Source organism: Callospermophilus lateralis, chromosome 4, assembly GCF_048772815.1.
Source record: "Callospermophilus lateralis isolate mCalLat2 chromosome 4, mCalLat2.hap1, whole genome shotgun sequence".
Taxonomy (NCBI): Eukaryota; Metazoa; Chordata; class Mammalia; order Rodentia; family Sciuridae; genus Callospermophilus; species Callospermophilus lateralis.
In genome coordinates, this window is record NC_135308.1 from 89163962 (window position 1) to 89181911 (window position 17950).

The 17950-nt window shown below is 36.4% G+C and overlaps 1 protein-coding gene across 1 annotated transcript; it reads right to left on the reverse strand.

Annotated features, from left to right (window-relative positions):
* Nucleotides 1–763: 763 nt before the first annotated feature.
* LOC143398406 (sulfotransferase 6B1-like) lies at nt 764–17326 on the reverse strand. The gene is made up of 6 exons (XM_076855350.1): nt 17182–17326; nt 14495–14679; nt 11201–11327; nt 5455–5546; nt 5108–5294; nt 764–882 (listed from the first exon to the last, which is right to left on the reverse strand). The coding sequence occupies exons 1-6, from the start codon at nt 17324–17326 to the stop codon at nt 764–766; spliced, it is 855 nt and encodes a 284-aa protein (XP_076711465.1).
* Nucleotides 17327–17950: the final 624 nt, after the last annotated feature.

Here is a 17950-nt window from a genome sequence, read left to right on the forward strand (position 1 = left end):
CATTATAGGACAGAGAGAATTATACAGATTGAATTGATGTTAAAAATGATTCAGAATGAAAGCGTACATATTCAAAATACCACAAAGAATCATAAACATTCAAGGAAAATTATACTTTTTAAAACTGGAAAATAAGAAATTTTGTAAACTAACTGAATCAAGATAAAGAAAATACTAAAATACTAAGTCAGTATTAATGTGAAAGTGTTATCTGTTCATTCTTTATTTTTCCCAATATATTGGAATGTGGTCATTTGATTATGCTCAAGTATTAGGAGATTCCACCTTAGTCAGATTATGTTTGTCAGGATTATGACATTGGAGAATATTTCTACACAGACACCAGAGAATGTCGAAATAAAAGTGTTGGTCATGATTGTCCAAATAGGCAGAAAATAAATTCTTCTCAGACATCTGTTATTTTAGATAATCCCTCGCCTCTTTTGTTGTACATTACTGCAGCTTGTAGAACACCACAGTAATATGCTCTCTCTGAATAGAAGTAATTCCTTGCCTTACTGAATATCCTGGAAATAGGTATATAATTCAGCCATTCAAAAATGTTATACTTCCTTTTACTAATAATTCCCTGCTATCACCGAATATAATAACAGTCTCTCACATAGGACACTTTTGACACATTCATGAAGTATATGTTTCTCACTGAAAGAAATATTGGCTTTCTACATTGGTGAAAAATATTTACACATTCCCCAAGCTCAGCACTGCATAAAATGGAAATTGGTTTCATTTCCCATTTGTACTAAGAGTACTCCTTCAAGCGTCTTGCCAGTTCACTGTGTTTCATTTTCTCTGTGAATAGTTCATCAAATACTCTCTTCTGCTTTGAAGTAAAGTAGTTTATCCAATCACCCACCACTCCTGCAAAAATTGGAAATGTATCAGACAAGAACCAATTTAAATGTATAGTATTCACAAAAGAAATCTGTTAGCTTTATAATAAAATGTGAACATTTGGTATTCCTTCATGATAAGATTATGTGGGATTATTTTTCTTTTGCTTATCTGTTGTTTTTAATTTATTCTGCAAAGGTTGCATATTAATTTGTACAGTTTAAGAAGTTACTTCTTAAAAAGAAAGAGAGATTGAAAATACTTAAACATCATAAGGTTTTACTCTAGCAGGCAAAGAAGTTTCTAATCTAAATGTAATAAAACTAAATCAGACAATGTGGGCATAAGAACAATTTAACTTATTTCCCTACTTGGGCACCTAGATAGCAGAAGATGTGTGGATGGGTGGGTAATTTGTCTCATTTTAAGGAAATCTATTTTACAAAGTGAATAATGGATAATTAGAAATATAAACATCGAGTTCCAATATAAGATATCTGGAGATACGGTATATACCTCACAATGTCCCTGAGCCTCTCCTGATCATACAAAATACCTTTCTCAGCTTGGCCACAAGAGGATCTCCTCAAAACTGCCTTTCTCACCTCTCTTATGCCCTCTGTGACACAGCCCAATCCTGAATCTTGCACACAATGGTTTTCTGGCCTCAAGCTTCACCTCTGGGGTCTCTAGGTATTGAAGCCAATGAAATATCATTTTATCCCAACATTTCTAATTGCTTTATACCATTCTCTATTATGCTTTCTTTCCCATTAGCTTAGGTTAGGGACTGTGATGTATCATTTGTGTGTAATCCTATAGTTCCTGATTCAATGCTGAGCTGTTTCTAGTGAGTGGGTGTTCAATAAACAACCTGCAGCTTAATCGAATGCCAAATAATGTCACCTACACCTACAGCAAAGCAACATAAAACAACCGAGGAATTTCTCATGTGGTGAATTATTGCCTCAAAAATTGAGTTCAAGAAGTAGCAGAGAGAAATTCTTCTGTTGTCAGTAGGGTGGGGGTGGGAGATGGAAAGGAGAGTAGTACCAGAAGGAAGATCTCAATCAGGAAATGACACTGATGACACTGCCTGTAAGGCACACCAACTTGGACACAAGGCCAGCTCCATGAGGTCAGTATGCCTGGCCCATGGAAGAGCAATATCATTGTTACTGAACAATCAATATCCTTTGGTCTTTTTCTGGTTTTCCCTTCCAGCCTCATTGTCAGCTCCTCTGAATCACTATTTTAATCTTCATTTGATATGACTTTTGTTTGCTTGTCTTGTTTCTGATTTGTTCTTTGGACTTCCTTTACTTCTTTTGTTAAGGAAAACAATTCTAAAAATGATATAGTAATTATATATGTAGATTAAGAAAATATGTATGAGCAAAGAAGGTTAAAAAAAATCAAGGAAATACGCTCAGCTAACATGGTATATGCTGACCCGCATTCTCCCAGATGTTTTTCTTTGCAAGCATAGATACTCATGTAAACTGTATTTAAAAATCACGACATCATAACCTGCTTTTACTTCACATGTTATACTTTGATCATCTTCCATGTTAGTATGCATACACACACAGTAAGATTATGGTTGCATAGAACAAGATGATCAATCAAAAACTTAAAGGGAAATTGGAAAATGTTTTGAAACAAAAAACAAAACCACGGCACCAAAAACTTAGATAATACAGTAGAAACAAAACAAAGAGGGCAATTTATAGTGGCAAACACCTATACTGAAAAAGAAGCATCTCAAATAAACAACCTAACTTTACACCTCAACCAACCAGAAAAAGAAGGGAAAAAACCAAGCTCAAAGCTAGAACAAGGGAAAAAATAATAAAGATTAAAGCAGAAATAAATGAAAGAGAGAAGACCAAAAAAATTAACAAAATTAAGAGTTGGTTTTTTTGAAAAGATAAGCAAAACTGACGAACCTTCACTTAAGGAAAAGAAACCTCAAATAAATTTGATTGATTGAATTCAAGTCTTGACTTTACTGTCTTTTACTTCCATGACTTTGAGAAGTTATTCAGATACTTAATGTCTCTGTACAAGGGTTAACATGAATATAATCCTCAAGTTTATTGTCAAGTATAAGAAAGATAAACCAAGTAATGTGCTTGGCACATAGTAAGCACTCACTAAATCCTACTTTTGCCTGTATAATTTTCTGTAATTTTCATACTCCAGAGTAAATTCCTATATGCATGTAACTAAATTTCTGATTAGTGTCCGTTTCACTGCTTTCTAGATTTTCATTGTCATGGGCGATTCTGCAGCCTGTCTCCTGGCCATACATCTTTCCACACTCCCATAATTCTCCTGGAACTTTGAGTATGTGCAGGTCATTGGACTTGGGACACTGGGATCACTACTTGTCATCTCCATGGCTACCTCGTCATTTCCTAGAACATCACTCTAATTTGGGATATCAAAGTAAAGACAACTGCAGGGACAAATTCTCCTCTGTAAAGTGAAGACTTTCTCTGTGTGCCAAGGAGTCTAAGTCAGTGACTTGAGCAGTTTACCTGCAGTGAGCATTTCTGAAGGATAGATCCTCAACTCCCTCCTCATCTACCCAGTGGCAGGAGCCAAGTGCACTACTGCTGGGCCCTCCTTGTGTTTGATTCCTTGTGTACAACAGATCTACCGACAGGCCCTCCTGTTGACAGTATCAGTGAGGAGGTTCCCACTGTTAACCTTCTGTGCTTAGAGCAACACAAGGAAACACTTTTAACACTGAATTTAAATGCTTTAGAATTAATGTTGTTAGCTACAGTGATAAGTGAACTGATTTCATATAGGATATTTGCTAGGGTTACTAGCCTGGCAGGTCAGAGAATAATTCCTTTCCCATTACAGTAATATTTCACATGTTTGTAGGATAAGATGTGAGAATATTGATTACTTTGCTAATCAGAATCTCAAAGGGTAGTAATTAAACACTGTTCACCACTAAATATCAGAACTTCCTCATTTCTCACTTTCCTCTTTACCATGGTCTGTCTCCTTTTTTGTTGTTGGTTGGTTGGTTTCCCTCCTCTTTGCTTATTTTGCCTTCCTTATGTGGATCTTTTTCTAAGTTCTGCTGTCTTTCTTTCACCTCTTCTCTCAACCCCTCCTAATCTTTTACTTATTCCTGCCTTTCTCTCAAGCCCCACATCCCCTTCCTCCTACCCTCTATTTTCAAACCTCTTAGAAGAGGGGCCCTTAGTTCCCGTACCCCCTTTTCACCTCCCATCTCATCAGATATTCACCTGGTCCCCGCTATATCTGGATAAAAATCACACAGACTTCAAAACAGTTCTATATCCAGATGTACCCACACTTGCTCCTTAGCTGAACCTGAAGAACCAGTGGAGAAGATTTATTTTCTTCTCTTTGTGTTTCCAGGCAGAGGACCATCCTTGATTAACAATCCCAGCTCCTCTCCCTACTCCTTCCTTGCTTTCTGAGTTGCCTGGTTGGTATCTGGGGAAACATACCATCCACACTCATGAACTCTTTTCACTAAAGAGAAGACTGGTGTGTTTGATCACCACTATGCCCCAGTGCCTTGCCTGGGGAATGGAAAGAATGGCCCTTGATGGGCTGTAACTAAGTGCATATGTTTATATAATTCAGGGTAAATTGTCAGCAAATGCACTAGGCTGCAGACCTGAGGCACATTCTTCAAAGAGCTTTATTATTTCCATCTGTTTAACTCCTATGTCTATCTTTCAATTGACTCCTGAACAGGCATTGACATCTCAACTCTGGAAATAAATGCAATTCAACAATCTTATTTAATAAACATTCACCAAAGGGTGACAATGTGCAATATATTACACAAGACATGGAAAGGTAAAATGGAAGATTAAAAATGGAACTGCAATTGTCCCTTGGTTGTCCCAGGGGGGATTGGTTCCAGGACATCCCCAAAATACCCAAATCCTCACGAGATATCCCTTATATCAAATGGCATAGTGTTTGTATATAACCTATCTATGCACATCCTTCCTTGCACTTTAAATCCTCTCTAGACATACCCAGTACAATGTAAAAGCTCTCTAAATAGTTGTTATACCCAGTTGTTAAGGAAATAATGACAAGTCTACACACATGCAGTATAGTTGCAATTTTTTTTCAAATATTTTCATCTGCTAGAGGCTCAATTCACTGATGAGGAAGATGCAAATATGGAGGGTCAACTGTACTTCCAAAGACAGATGAGTTACCGCATTTCCTTCTGGCTTACCTTTTCTAAATACCAGGTTCCTCTCAGATGTGAGGGCACAGATGGTATGATTTGGATCATGGCTTTCTTTGACTGTATTATTTTTCATTTCACTGAAGGATGTTTTCCAAGCAATGTTATTAATTTCACTGTCATTCACATGCATACCAAGGAAAGTAGTTATTTTCTTTAAACTTTTAAAAAAATCCTGAGCAATAAGCAAAATTTAAAAACAAATTAAGTATAAGTCTTGTCAAAACACAAAATTCATTCCCTAAAACCTAAAAAGCAGAATTCAATTGATTGATTTCTTGTTTTAACTTAATTTGATTTAAATTTTGATTACTGAAACATTAGGGAAGACTTACTTTCTTCATTTCTTCATAGAATATAATTAGAACATTATCATTTCTGTGCTCTTCCCAGCTTAAAACATGATCAAACCAGGATCCATACACAACTGGAAAAAAAAGTGAATTGTTGTGTTATTATTAAAAATTATGACTTTGCATTCATGGGGTTTTCCCTTAGGAAGCAAAGTGAGGCATGTACTTATCAGACTCTGGAATGAGACTTTTCCTTAGAAGAGCTTGATTTCACTATTATTTTGACAAATATAATGCTATGATATGATGCTGGATGGCCACATCTTTTTATAAGTCTTTGGTGCTTTTTTTCCTTATTTCTAGAAAACTTTTTTTTTTTTTTTTTTTTTACCATCAGGGAAAGAAGGAGCAGAAATACAGATACACATTTTCTCAAGATAGTTTTTTGATCACCATTTTGGTTCTTGGGAGAACCTATAAAGTGACATGTTTTCATAATTACAGGTTTTTCCAAAAATATTTACAAACTTCTTTTTAAAAAATTCTTATGATTATGTTTTTATGTATCAGTTAAAATTAATTTGAACAAAAAATAAAATTAACTTTAAAAAAGATTCTATTCACATGTTAGTTCAAGACTGAAAAATCAGCCTTGGGGATTTATCTTTAGTTTATATGATCTCTTTGTTGTTGTTATTAACTAATAGCCTTGGGAAAAAAAACTCCAAGGGTTTAAACGCAAAATATTATGATGCATAATGACATCTTTGACAATGGTGATTAAAATAAAATTTATTTCATTTCATAAAGTCAACTAGTTTGAAGCATAATGCATAAAACATAGTAATTTAAAATACTGCATATACATTGTTCCATGTATCCTTACCAACCAATATTCAAATTCTGGCTAATACCATAAATATAAAAGAGCTGCTCTACTGCTTTCATGAAGATCTGCTGACTTTTGATTCATTGAATAAACATTTATTAAGCCATTAGTGTCTGCCAGACATTTGCTAGACGTTTTGAACATTAAAGCTTTGAATAAATTGAAGTATAATTAACTCCAACTAAGTGCAATTTTTCATGGCTTCAGCTTTTGAGGAAACAAAGAGCAGAAAATAACCATGTGTATTTTTAAAACAAGAATTTCCAGGACTACTGTGATGTCATCAAAGAGTCAGCCTGCTACCCCAGGGACCCACAGGGTTTACAGTAAGCTCCTCAGAGAGCTTCCTGGACACACCTTTTAGTTATCAGCAGTCTCTAGCAGTTTCAGTGACTTGCGAAACACCTCTTACTAAATTACCCAAAGTACCACTTCAGTGATAAGGGATACCTCTTCTAAGAACGGTCATTCTTTTCCCAGAAGCAAACACCTAGTAGGAGGAAGACTGATTTTCTCTTATGCAAATTTAGGAAGTTAACTACTGTAGTCACTGGTGCCTTAGACCACATCATGGACACAACCTGCCCTGCCAGTTCCCACACCCACATCCTCCAGGTGACATCATGCCTAGAGTTGTTGATGTCCAGGGACTCCTCTAGACTACAGGACAGGGAAGCTGAGCTCCAGCAGCTAGGAGGCTGGGCAAAGACAGACCCGGAGTTTTACTCACCATTAGGTGTAATTGACTTTGCTTACTATGGTTTTTCATAGGAAATGTATTGCAATATGCCTCAGAATACATTTAAGAGTAGATGTTGCAGCATAGCTTGATCATAATTTGAAAGCCAGCTGTTTCATTGTTGACCAATTAATTTATACCCCACCATGTTCCAAAAAGACTTTAGTCAGATAAAATTGAAAAAAGTTGGCAGCCTGCTCCTTCTTCACCAACACAGGAAAGTATGTTAGTAACTATATCTGAAAAATGTTTTTGATAGGCTAAAAAACTTAAAGTTTGGATTAATTTTTAAAATCAGAATCGTTTAATTATCCAGGTCATTAATTGATCTTAGCTCTAAAAAAAATTCAGCTTTCAAAATAGAGGTTTGAAATCTTTCTTTTATGGAAAACTCTTTTCTCCATGTCCTGCATTTAATTTCAGAATTATCCTAATACCTCCTGGCTTTAATATCTGCCTGCAGGGCCTGCCCTTGGCTATCTAAAATTCTTTCACCAAATGTCCCTGAGAAGACAAGTTTATTCTAACTCAACCCATGTGTCTTAGGGCCTGGGGAGTGAGCCATTTGGCCTTCTAGAAAATTCCAGAATTCCTCCTTCCTACTGAATCCACGCTTCTTTGAGACTCATTTCAATAAATCATTCCTTCCCTCCTTATCTCAATCATAAATCAACCTGTTCTCTCTCCTAAAGTCACTGAAGGCTCTTCCTAACAGGTCCCAGTCTCTGGGTCCTCTCAGTTCTTGCCATCTGCTCAAGTGACTAAATGGATAACTCCTCCTGTGCCCTACTCTGAATATTTTGTCCCTTTCTGTCTTCACCCTCTTCCTCTGTTTTCTTGCCTATCTCTTCAGTTTCCTTGTTGCCTTATTGCTTATTTAGAACAATTAGGAAAAAAAAAACACCCAGAATTGAATCAAAACACTTCTTTCTTCTTTCCCATTTTTGCTGAGAGCTGCTGGAGAAATGCATACAAGTCAGTATTTACATCACTGCAAGTTCCTGTTTCCAACCTTAGGGCTCCAAGGCTCCCTAAGCAAGCAACGTGTCCTACATTAACATTCCATTCTTCCCAGCAGCCTTTTCGATCCTGCCACACTTTCTGCAAACCTTGTGCCTCTACTCCAGTTATAATGAATGTCTTAGTTTCTAGTTTCTAGGAAGATCTCAGAAGATGAAGTATTTGTGAAGAAAAACAAAACTCTCTGGGACAAAGTAGCCTAGGAAGACCGGAGAGAAGACTGTGAGGAGAAAAAAGAGCTGAATGCTAAGGCATTAATTTTATTGAGATTATTAATCTGCTATGGTTTTACCAGAACACAATTTCTAGTTATTGTTTAACTTGAAAAGCTAAAATGTATTTATATGCTATCTGAAAGGCATATTAGATGATTAGATACATGTCTAATATGTCTCTTTAATATCGCATTATATAACTAAAATTCATGTCTATATTTAGGGATAGATACAGGATATCATAACTCCTCAGTTATAAAATAACTTCTTTAGATAAATTCTTACTTAACAACAGCTCTGCCTTAATGTGAAACTTACTTTCATTCTTTCTTCATCATAATCTTTTTTTTTTTTTTTTTGTACCAGAGATTGAACCCAGCAGCACTTAATCAGAGCCCAGAACCACATCCCCAGCCTTTATATTTTTAATTTTGAGACAAGGCCTCACTAAGTTACTTAAGGTCTCACTAAGTTTCTGAGTCTGGCTTTGAGTTTGTTATCCTCCTGCCTCAACATCCCGAGCCCCTGGGATTGCAGGTATGTGCCACCAGGCCCGGCAATGTGAAACTCTTTAAACACCTTCTGAAAGAATGCACGAGTAGATTTCTACAGCACATTTCACACATTATTTAAATTTCAACCTCTAAATAATCTTACAAAATGGATCATTTGATTAGCCTTCTTTTATATTAAAGTATAGACCTCAGAAAAGTTATGCTACTAATCCAAAGCCACACAGGAAATATAGTCAGAATTTGATGCCAGGTCTTCTGCCTCTGTCACCTATTCTTCCTACTACACCATGGTAAGAGAAATAATCTTCCCTTCAAAGAGTTTCTAAAGAACATCCCTGAAAAAAAAAATAGTCTCATACATATAATACACATGCACATGAACACAAACAACCATGACTTATAAAAACAGAAGCTACTTGTAGCCAACCCAATAGATTTTTTAAAAAACAACTTCTGTGCTTCTGTTGGTGAGAGAGTTTGCCTAGGCTGAATCACCCAGTTGTATAATGTTTACAGATAAAATCCCTTTACAACTAAAAATCTGTTCATTCACCCAAGAAGGTGCAAGAGAATCATCTGGAATACTTTTTCCAACTATACTCTGTCCCTCCTGGATACTCCAGGGGCTCCACTAGGGCCAGATAGCCTCACGGTACTCTGGCCTGGGCTGGCATGTTTGTGGTTACATGGATAGAAAAATAACTTCTAGAATAGGAATAGTGCTAGACCTGCTCCACCCTGTCCTCACCAGATCACACCTAAAGTATACTTGCTTTCTGGAAACTGCATAATGGTAGAGTGGCCAAATTAGAGCTGATGCAGTGGAAAGGATTGGGAACCCAGTGTGTGATAATGGCAGACAAAAACAGCATTTCTTGTCTCGAGGAAAAGCAGACTCCAAGTCTGTTCTGGGAAAAAAAAATCATGTATTTAAACTCTGCTTATTCCAAAAATGGAATTGAGGTGAAGTAAGGCATGCCAACTATCTTCAAATATTTAGAAGGCTATCATGTACAAGAGGAATTTATAATCAGGGGTAGTTTTTTTCTCTCCTGAACAAATGACAAATGGTTAAGGGTAAAGATTTTGGAGCAAATGCCTGAAATTAACCCGGGCTTTGCTCCTTATTAGTTATGCATCTGTGAACAAATTGCTTGGCTTCTCAAGGTTTGCTTTCTCTTCAGTTGTAAAATGAGGATAATAACAGCTACCTCGTAGGGTGTCTGGTGTGGATGAAATGAGAGAATGTTTGCATAGCACTTACCTAAGTGTATTACGTGGTAAGCACACAGTAAATGATAAGAAGAAAAAAAAAACATCTGAGAAGTGCCAAGAGGAAATGCAGAGTGTTAGGGGGTTGGTGAACCTGTTGCCAGGGTTAAGATGTTTAAGCTTAACTTAGGCATTTCTTGTGGATGTCATAAGGGTGATTTAAAATCAGGTGGGTATTTGGACCAGATAAGTACCTGTCATTCCTGCAACATGATTCCATTAAATGTGTGCCATTAGCTAAGCAGGAAAGCAGATCAGAAAGAGGAAATACTGTGAGCAGAACATATTCTTTCATACGGTATGGAGTGAAACAAAGAAAAAAAGTACTATGTGGAGCCAGGGATTAAGGCTACAATTACCTAGCCCTCTTTGAAACTAAAGGCTGAACAATTTGCTAGCGAAATTAGCCATTAAAGAAGACCTACCCTACCTCCAGGAAGAGAGAGAGCTCTAACTCACGTCTCTTAAAGTCTACAGTGCCTTGGTCTATTATTTTGGCTTAACATGTGTTTGGGAATTCAGAATAGTTGTTCGTTTGTTTGTTTGTTTTTTAAGTGCTTCAGACACCACTAAGTCCAGGGGAGAGGAATAAATTCAAAGGTCTTGTGGTGGCAGAACCAATGTGCACCGTGCAGCTCAATCATGTTTCATGGTGGTGTTTTTCAAGATAAATGGCTGTTAGTTTTCATGAAATCAGTTCTCTCACAATTTGTTTATTGGTTTATTTGGGGAAATTATGAGCATACTTTTTGTTGTTTCATGTTTTTCCCCCCTAGGCAGGTATATATAAGGTATTTCAGGCTTCCTATCTTTATTCACTATTTCACCAAAAAAAAAGAAAGACTACTGGTATATGGGGTGGGTTGGGGGTGTTGCTTATATAGAATTAATCTGTTTAGAAAACATTCAAATCAGCTCAGTAAATAATCACCAATACAATACTCCCTTAGGAGATAAGAGAGACTGTAGAGAAGTAAAGTAAGTAAGAATTTGTTTAGAAGAAATGAAAGAATTATCTTTTCAGCATAGTTCTGAAAATAGGCAGTTAGGATCCATTTAAACTCTTGGAAAAATGCTTTCATTTTCAGTGAGAAAGTTCACTGTATATTATGAATATTAAAATCATTGTTATATTTACCATCTCCTCTGAGGAACAGCTCCAAAAATGCAGCCCATGTTTCAATGTAAGGGAGATTGGGGTTATCTCTGTAGTAGTGGAAGAGTGAGACAGCTGTATCTTTGGGATTTCTAATGATGTAGATAACCTGTTTAAAAAACCAATTTATTCTTAAATAACCCAGTACAAACTATTTGCTGAAAGAAAACAGCAGCTAAACTTACCTGTGCAAATCCTGATTATTATTATTTTTTTTTTGGAGGGGGATAGCTTTTGCTAATGATTAAATACTGTCTTAGGCTAATATCTCTCAAAACTTAATGTGCAGAGGAGTCATTAGAGGATCTTGTTAAAATGCAGATTTTGATTCAGGAGGTCAAGGAGGAGGCCTGGTATATTGTACTTTTAACAAGCTCCCAGCTGATGTTGATACTGCCAGTCTACCAACCACACTTTCTACATTTATGTGCTAAATTTGGTCCTATCTTTTGGGGGAAGACATGGGAAAATATAAACTTATTCATTTGTGAGACAAAATTACCTTTTAGTAATCCACATAATATAAAACCGATTTCCAGATACCAAGATTTCTTACAAATTGTCTGTTATTATTGATAGAAAAAAATAGTGTTTTAGAATTTCTTTTTTCTACGATTTAATCCCCCCAAGAGTAGGAAATCTTGAGGGAGCCTCCCAATTTCCATGAACTCTGCAAATGCAGTTTAATTCAATTCAATAAATATTTATTTAGTACCTACTGTGTACCAAGTAATGTGAGATTTCCTCAGTCCAAAGAATATAATGAGCCAGGTATGGTGGCATATGCCTGTATAATCCTAGAGGCTTGGGAGGCTAAGGTAGGATTGCAAGTTCAAGGTCAGCCTCAGCAATTTAGTGAGACCCTAAGCAACTTATTGAGACTCTGTCTCAAAATAAAAAACAAACAGGGCTGGGGATGTAGCTCAGTGCTAAAGCACCTCTGGGTTAAATCTCCAGAACCAAAAAGAAAAAGAAAAAAAAAGAAGAAGAAGAAAGAAAGAAATCCAAAGAATATAACAATAAACAAGACAGAAAGGATTCTAGCTCTCTCAAAACTTACAGTCAGGAGCGGGAAGTCTATAATTAAATACACTTGACAATACAATGTTGTAAGAGTTATAATAGGGTGTGTAGAGTACATAAGACTATATAAGAGGCCTCAGGACACCAGGATAGGAAGCTGGATTTTCTAGGAGCATTTTCAATCACAGTCAATATTGCATGATGAGTTGAGGGTACAAGATGTTCCACTTACTTTTAAAATGACAATCAGTGTGGACACATTTTGCTCAGATTAAAAATGTTAGCTGAGTCATTATGCATACGCAACTATCCTGTTCAACGTAACTATCCTGTTCATAGTCCAGGTGTTGTGGGTCCACATGAACAGTGTCTGTTCTTCTTTAATTGAGGGGATGTATAAAGGTCGCTGTGTACAGGAATGAAGAGTCACCTTTACCCCCACCCCACCCAGTATTCTCTCTACATCCCAAGAAATGCTTTCAGAGTAACCTAACACCTTAGGCCTGTCTGACTTCTCCTGAGCAGATTCATAGAACCCTAAGGCTCACAGAACAGTTATAAAAATCCACTGCCTTAACAAAAAGGGATAAAGTATCAGAATTTAAGCCTCAGTCATTCAGGTGGACATACTCATTTTAGTAAAAACAAAAGTTTTTAGGGTTTCTGGAGAACGCCCAAAGTTATATGTCTGCGTTATCTACTGGGAAAGACAATGCAACCCATTAATTAGTACATATTTTGTCAGAGAATGTAGTCTAGAGACATTAGAATTACTGGAGGAGGTTAGGGGAGATAAAGGGAAGGCAGAATAGTACTCTGGAGGGGAATCAAATATGAAACAAAACAACATAAAATGAGCTAGAAAGCATAACTTTTATGCCAAAGAGTTTAGAAACATAAAAAGGGAGAAATAAGGATTAAGGAGAAAATAGAGAAGGCAACTAGGATTGAGCTCTAGCAGGGGGCAATATGTGAGGGAGGAATTTACTGTCGGGGCAAGGAGGCTTCTCCAACTCCAAGCCCTCAGGAGCTGAACCTCACTAACAGTTGTGGGGAAACCTCTCATGAGGTCAGGGAAGAGGGGGCTCAGTTCCCAATAAGGGTCACACTGAAAGGGCTGCACCTCAAGGCTTTAATGTGGTGGTTAAGAAGCACCCAAAGTTGGGCTGGGGCGCTGGCTCAGCGGTAGAGTGCTCACCTAGCACAGTCAAGGCCCTGGGTTCGATCCTCAGCACCACATAAAAAAAAATAAATAAAGATATTGAGTCCAACTACATAGAAATAAATAAAGAAAGATATCAAGTCCAACTACAACTAATGTGTGTGTATATGTGTACATATATACATATATATGTATGTATATATATGAAGTGCCCAGAGCTATCTGAGCTTCAGTGTCTTTGCTTAAGAAGGATCTGTGACCTTCACTTGTCCTTATTGTGATGTACACAAAACATATAGCTTCCTATCTGGTAGCCATTTGTTACCATACCACCCTGAGTTAAAGTTAGTGAGTTTAATCTGAATCCTTTTCTCTTCGAATCTCTCTGTCTCTCTCCTTTCCCTCCTCTCTGTCTCTATCTTTGCTTTTCTTTCTGTCTCACTCTTTCTATTTTCAGTCTGTTTCATCAGGAGAAAGAAGAATATTTGAAAAGCATTGTCTTTCTCCCTTTCTCTCCCTTTGTCTTAGCAAGAGTCTCTTTGGAAGGTCTGGCTGAGTGAAATGTAATCAAGTTAATTCACTTTCTCCTGTTCTGACAGACTGGGGAGGGAGGGTCAGTCAAGGCAAAGCTTTATGACATTTGCCCCTGGTTGACTGTGCTTCCTAATTTGTGCACAGAGATATTGTGGTCATGGAATTACAGTCGTGGAAGACCTGCTCTAATGCATATACATTTGACTGGTAGGCTGCTTTTGTTTTTATGTTTAGAATAGGACTGAAATTGTTTGAAAAGCTTTTGTTTCTGGAAATGTGTTATAGCTGTCACATGTGTCTTGTCTTTGCTTTTCAAACATTCTTCTTTTTTCTGATCAAAATAGACTTTTAAAATGTTCCTTACACATACATCTCTTGAAAAATTTCAATCCTAACGTCTTTTTCCTTTCCTATATAACACTTTGCAAAAATAATAGATAAAATAATTAAAATATAAGCAATATTGACTGTGCCACTTCTGGGCCATATGACAAAGTAGGAATCCAAACCCAGCTTTGTGAGACTCCCAAGCCTCAGCCACTAACCACAGAACTTACCTTGCATTGCTTTTGTTTAATATCCACCGGCAGCATGTCATAGCTCAAATGGGTAGGAATGACTCTTCTCTTAGAATACATTTTTAGCTCGTCAAATTTAGAAATGTCTCCCAATTCAATAGGAGATGTTATAGTTATTTTTGCATTGGGAATGTTCTCAATGACTTCTGCAACCCAGTGAGTGCCTTTACACAGAGATAAAATGAAATCCAATTTTAATTAAATATCACTCTTGATAAAATGAATAAAGAAAATTAGGATGTGATAAAAGCAATGAAAGCATTAATTTTATTATAATAGTCACATTATACACCCATAAAACCTGTGGAAATACTGAAGACACTAATTCATTTCACAAGTAGATTCACATTTTAAAGAGTGAAAGGGTTTGAAGACTGTACTTGTTGCTTCCTTGGCTAAAATGCTCTTCTGTTACAAATCACTCCTGAAACTTTCAATTCACAAAGTCATGCACATCTTTCCATACATAATTCCCACTCATCCTGTGAGCTCATGCAGCTTCGTCCTCTATAAACTACCTCTGAGTCCCCACTTGCTGGTACAGTTGCTCATCCCTTCCTGGCTCCCACACTGTATTCAGCTCCTACCTCTGTCAGAGCACAACCACAGCATAGTTGCCATTGCTCATGTTCATGTTTACCTCTCCATTTCCTCCTTGCCGATAGCCACAAACCTTCATTTTATGTACAGATTACACAATATTTGTGCAAACAACAAAGCATTTGAACAATGAATGTATGCTGTATTCAAACATCAGAGAGATACAAGCTATCATGGAATCCAGAAAGAATACAACATTAGCCGTTTTATTGTTGTTGTTGCTGCTGTTGTTTTATTTTTTCCTGGTGCTGAGAATTGAACCCAGGGCCTTGCATATGCTAGCCAAGTGCTCTCCTACCAAGCTGTCCAGCCCAAGAAAACAACTTGACATTGACATAAAGCAAATGGTGGATGCACTCGATAGACAACAGTAAATTGGAGCAGAGAAATAGAAATCTGCAGTGGGGTGGGGTTTGCTAACTTGAAAGCAATGTCCATAAAGAGTTTAAGTCGAGCCTCAACTTCATTTATCTCATTTTAATTTTCATGAGATACAGTATTTACAAGGTTACAGTTGAACAGAGTTTAAATAGTACCTTCATTTGCATTGTTTTAATATTATTGACTATTTTAATTTGTAATAAGTCTTAAATATTTATAACTATAGTATTCATACAAATGAGACTTAAATTGTATGAATATTTGGATTATTTTAACAAAACATATTGATTTGTTTTGATGAAAGAGAGGGAATATAAATGACTCTGTGCTACCAGAGGGACCTTCTGGCAGCTGATGCCTTAGATGGCAGGGGATGTCACCATGTAGGCTCCACTATGTCCAGTGGAAGTCAATATATGTTTGCTTATGGTATAAGTTAGCCACTTACTGTGAGAACATTTAAGCCCATCTTGTTTGTTTGGTGAGGTACTGGGGATTGAACCCAATGGTGCTCGTTCACTGAGCTATATCCCCAAATCTTTGTTTGTCTGTTTGGCTTTAGTTTTTTTTTTTTTTTTTTTTTTTTTTTTTTTTGAGATATTACAAAAATGAACTTGTCCTTTTGCCTCAGCATCCAGTGTCACTGGGATTATAGGTATGCATGTCCAGTTCCAAGAACATTTAAAATATCATATACTACTTTCTAAACTAATATATCAACTTAAGACAATTTGCATATATTAACAGAGCAACCTATTATATTCCAACTTTACTCTGATAACACTGGGAAGATCAATAAAGTAAAGGGACCAAAGGACGGGAGGCGGGGAGAGAGTGGGGAAACGCTAGAGAATGATATTGTTAAATTATATTGTTATACTGTGTGTATGTATGAATATGTAATAACAAATCCCATCAGTATGTGTAACTATAATGCACCAATTAAAAAATGTGGAAAAAGAACAGAATGATCACCCTAGGAGATCTGGTCTTATGTGAACTCTACATCTTCCCATAAGGAGGATCTCTTGGCCTCAGATGGTGACTCTTCTACACTCACAACTCAAGGGGAGCTCAGCTTTTAGTTGCTGAACTAGTGCTACCAGGTATATGCCATCTCTATATGGTCACTTGTCTGGAAATAGCAACAGGCAGTGGGATGTTATATACCTTTGCCAGCTATCAAAGCAAAAATAATATAATTCATTTTGAGAATTTACAGAATGATATTATTTATAATAACCATCCCTTCAGGGATTTACAACTCCATGTGGGAATAAACTTTGAAGTGAAATCTTTTTAATGTTACAAATATTGATGGCTCTTACTAGTTTAGAAGACAAACAATTATTTATAAAGCAATCATTAAGTGTAAATTGAACAAGTATTATTCAATTATTGCTATGCCTGGGTCAAATTATGATCAGAACTTTATAATGTTATAGATCTTATGCTTACTATAAATTTCAGCATATGTCCTCATGAATAAAATAGAAACAAGCATTTGTAAAGCTTTACTTTTTCCAACTGAATCTTTTGCATAGCACATTTAAAAAATCTCTAATGTCAAAATTTTTTCATTAAAATAAGCAGTGGAAAAATTCCAAAAAATAAATGCTGAACAAAAATGATTATTTTATATATTATTGCATTCCTACATTAAAAATGCATTGAAATAAACTCACCAGATTTGGGGTAGGAAACCAGAAACACATCATCTTCTCTTGCATCAAAAGAATCCAAGGAATCAAGAAGTTCTCTTGAAGATGCAGTGGAAAAGAGGATCCCCTTGAATTTATGAAGAACACTCAATTGACCCGGGGATAACATCTTTCATCAAATCTATCAAAAATTATCTACTAAACACTGACTCGACACAAGACACAGAACAAATGTGGTCCGTGATCTTATTCCTAGCTGAGTGGGAATGTAATCTTAGAATTACTAAGTTGACATTCCAAACACACACACACATATATATATACCTTTTACAATTCTTCTCAAGACTAATTTTTAAACCATAACAGAGTTAAAGTCTGTTGTAAAAATTTTGTTATCTGAATTTTTCTGATAACACATGTTACAAAATGTTTCCTCCTACTTGACTCAGGATAGTTTTCGTACAAAGCTACCAAGCTATCAGAATGCAATCATTCTAGTAAGATACTGCACTCAATCGAATCCTTTGGCCTGAACAGGAAAAGGCTTTTAGTGGCTATAATGGATTATGTCACATACAAATGATTGTAAAAAACTAGATTTAAATTTCTACTTATTAACACAGTAGAGGAAGTAGTTACTATTGTTTTTGTTTTTGTTTTTAATTTGAAAATGCTAGGAATTGAACCTAGAGACTTGTACATGGTACACATTCACTCTACCACTGAGATAGGCCCCCAGCTCTCATATGGCATTTTAAGAAAAGAGAAATAAACTGAGAAAAGAGAAATATAA

What these genes read in the sequence shown, in the direction of transcription:
- LOC143398406 (XM_076855350.1), bottom strand. Translation starts at nt 17,326, where the DNA reads ATGTTATCCCCGGGTCAATTGAGTGTTCTTCATAAATTCAAGGGGATC. An exon ending in GGTTTCCTACCCCAAATCTG is followed by an intron (nt 14,680 to 17,181) that starts GTGAGTTTATTT and finishes CTCTGTGTAAAG; the next exon opens with GCACTCACTGGGTTGCAGAA. An exon ending in TCTATGAAGAAATGAAGAAA is followed by an intron (nt 5,295 to 5,454) that starts GTAAGTCTTCCC and finishes CTTATTGCTCAG; the next exon opens with GATTTTTTTAAAAGTTTAAA.